Raw genomic sequence first — 1,242 nt, forward strand, 5'->3', positions numbered from 1 at the left:
CAGCAGGAACTCTAAAAGCAGTAAGAATAGGAGATGGGATCCTTGACTTGAAACACCAAAGGACTTACCATTGTATCCTTCGAGGACAGAGTCAATAATAGGCCTTGCTGTTAAATTATAGACATCCAGCTGTTTGCTCTCTGGTCCAAACACGGTGTCAAACGTAAACGTCTTTGGAGGCTCGTTGGATGAGTCTGTTTTATGAACAGTTATAGTTCCTCTCATTTCATCCACGTGCACTGCCATCTTGTAGCCCATGGTTTTCTCTCGCTCGTTCAGGGGCCGACACCGAACCACCACCTTGACATTGTCACAGCTCTCTGGCTTGTCCAGCTTCTCAGGCCTGTTGATCTGTAATTATTTAAAAACACCACAGATGTTAACACTGCTGTTGACAGACAGGTGTGTCTAAGCACCAACGCTGTTAAATCAACTCCATTAGATGCACCACAGGATCATGAATGTGGGGACTTAAAGCCAGAGCTGGTTTATAATTAAAGCTGAGAGAATAAGGTGCACTTAGTGCCACCTGCTTCTGCTTGGTAACCTGGAAACTGATCTAGTAAAACCTGAGACTTCCACATTCAATCACTTAGAAAATGTAAAGCTGTATAATAAAACCTCACAACCCTTTTCTTTCACGAAGTAGTTACAGGCACAAGTTCTGAAGCACCACTGATTAATTTGATGTCACAAGCTTTTCTTGTCTAAACAAGTCTAAAACCCACCTAGCAATGCTCAAGACACTACCCTTGGTGACAGGCACTGCAGCTGAGCATGTAACTAGAATCACAGAACTGCTTGGGTTGGAAGGGACCTCTAAAGGTCATTTAGTCCAACTACCCTGCAGTGAGCAGGGACATCTTCAACAAGATTATGTTGCTCAGAGCCATGTCCAACTTGACCTTGAATGTTTCCAGGGATGAGGCATCTACCAGCTCTCTGGGAAATCTGTGCCAGTGTTTCACCACCCTCACTGTAAAAAATGTCCTCCTTGTATCTACCCTAAATCTCCCTTTCCAGTTCAAAACCATCACCCCTTGTCCTGTTGCAAGAGGCCCAGCTAAAAGTTTGTCTCTATCTTTCTTAAAAGTCCCCTCTAAGTACTTTTGAGGAACAACCCTGAATGTCCACAAGAACCAAACCCCCTCCCAGGCCCCTCTCCCACCAGCACCACCTGCCCAGACACCCCTCAGGCCCCAGCAGAGCCCAGAAGCAGCTTCTGTGGGTTGCTCCGGTGGA

At 46.0% G+C, this 1,242-nt stretch overlaps 1 protein-coding gene across 1 annotated transcript in view; it reads right to left on the reverse strand.

The window, feature by feature from the left end:
• KIF3A (kinesin family member 3A) overlaps positions 1–1,242 on the reverse strand; it is a 25,965-nt gene that overhangs the window by 22,582 nt on the left and 2,141 nt on the right. Inside the window, exon 2 of the mRNA XM_010001239.1 lies at positions 69–351. Within this exon, the coding sequence (XP_009999541.1) occupies positions 69–351 (283 nt within the window). The remainder of the gene's footprint in view (positions 1–68; positions 352–1,242) is intronic.

The sequence above is a fragment of the Chaetura pelagica genome, unplaced genomic scaffold, assembly GCF_000747805.2.
Source record: "Chaetura pelagica isolate M959 unplaced genomic scaffold, ChaPel_1.0 scaffold177, whole genome shotgun sequence".
NCBI lineage: Eukaryota > Metazoa > Chordata > Aves > Apodiformes > Apodidae > Chaetura > Chaetura pelagica.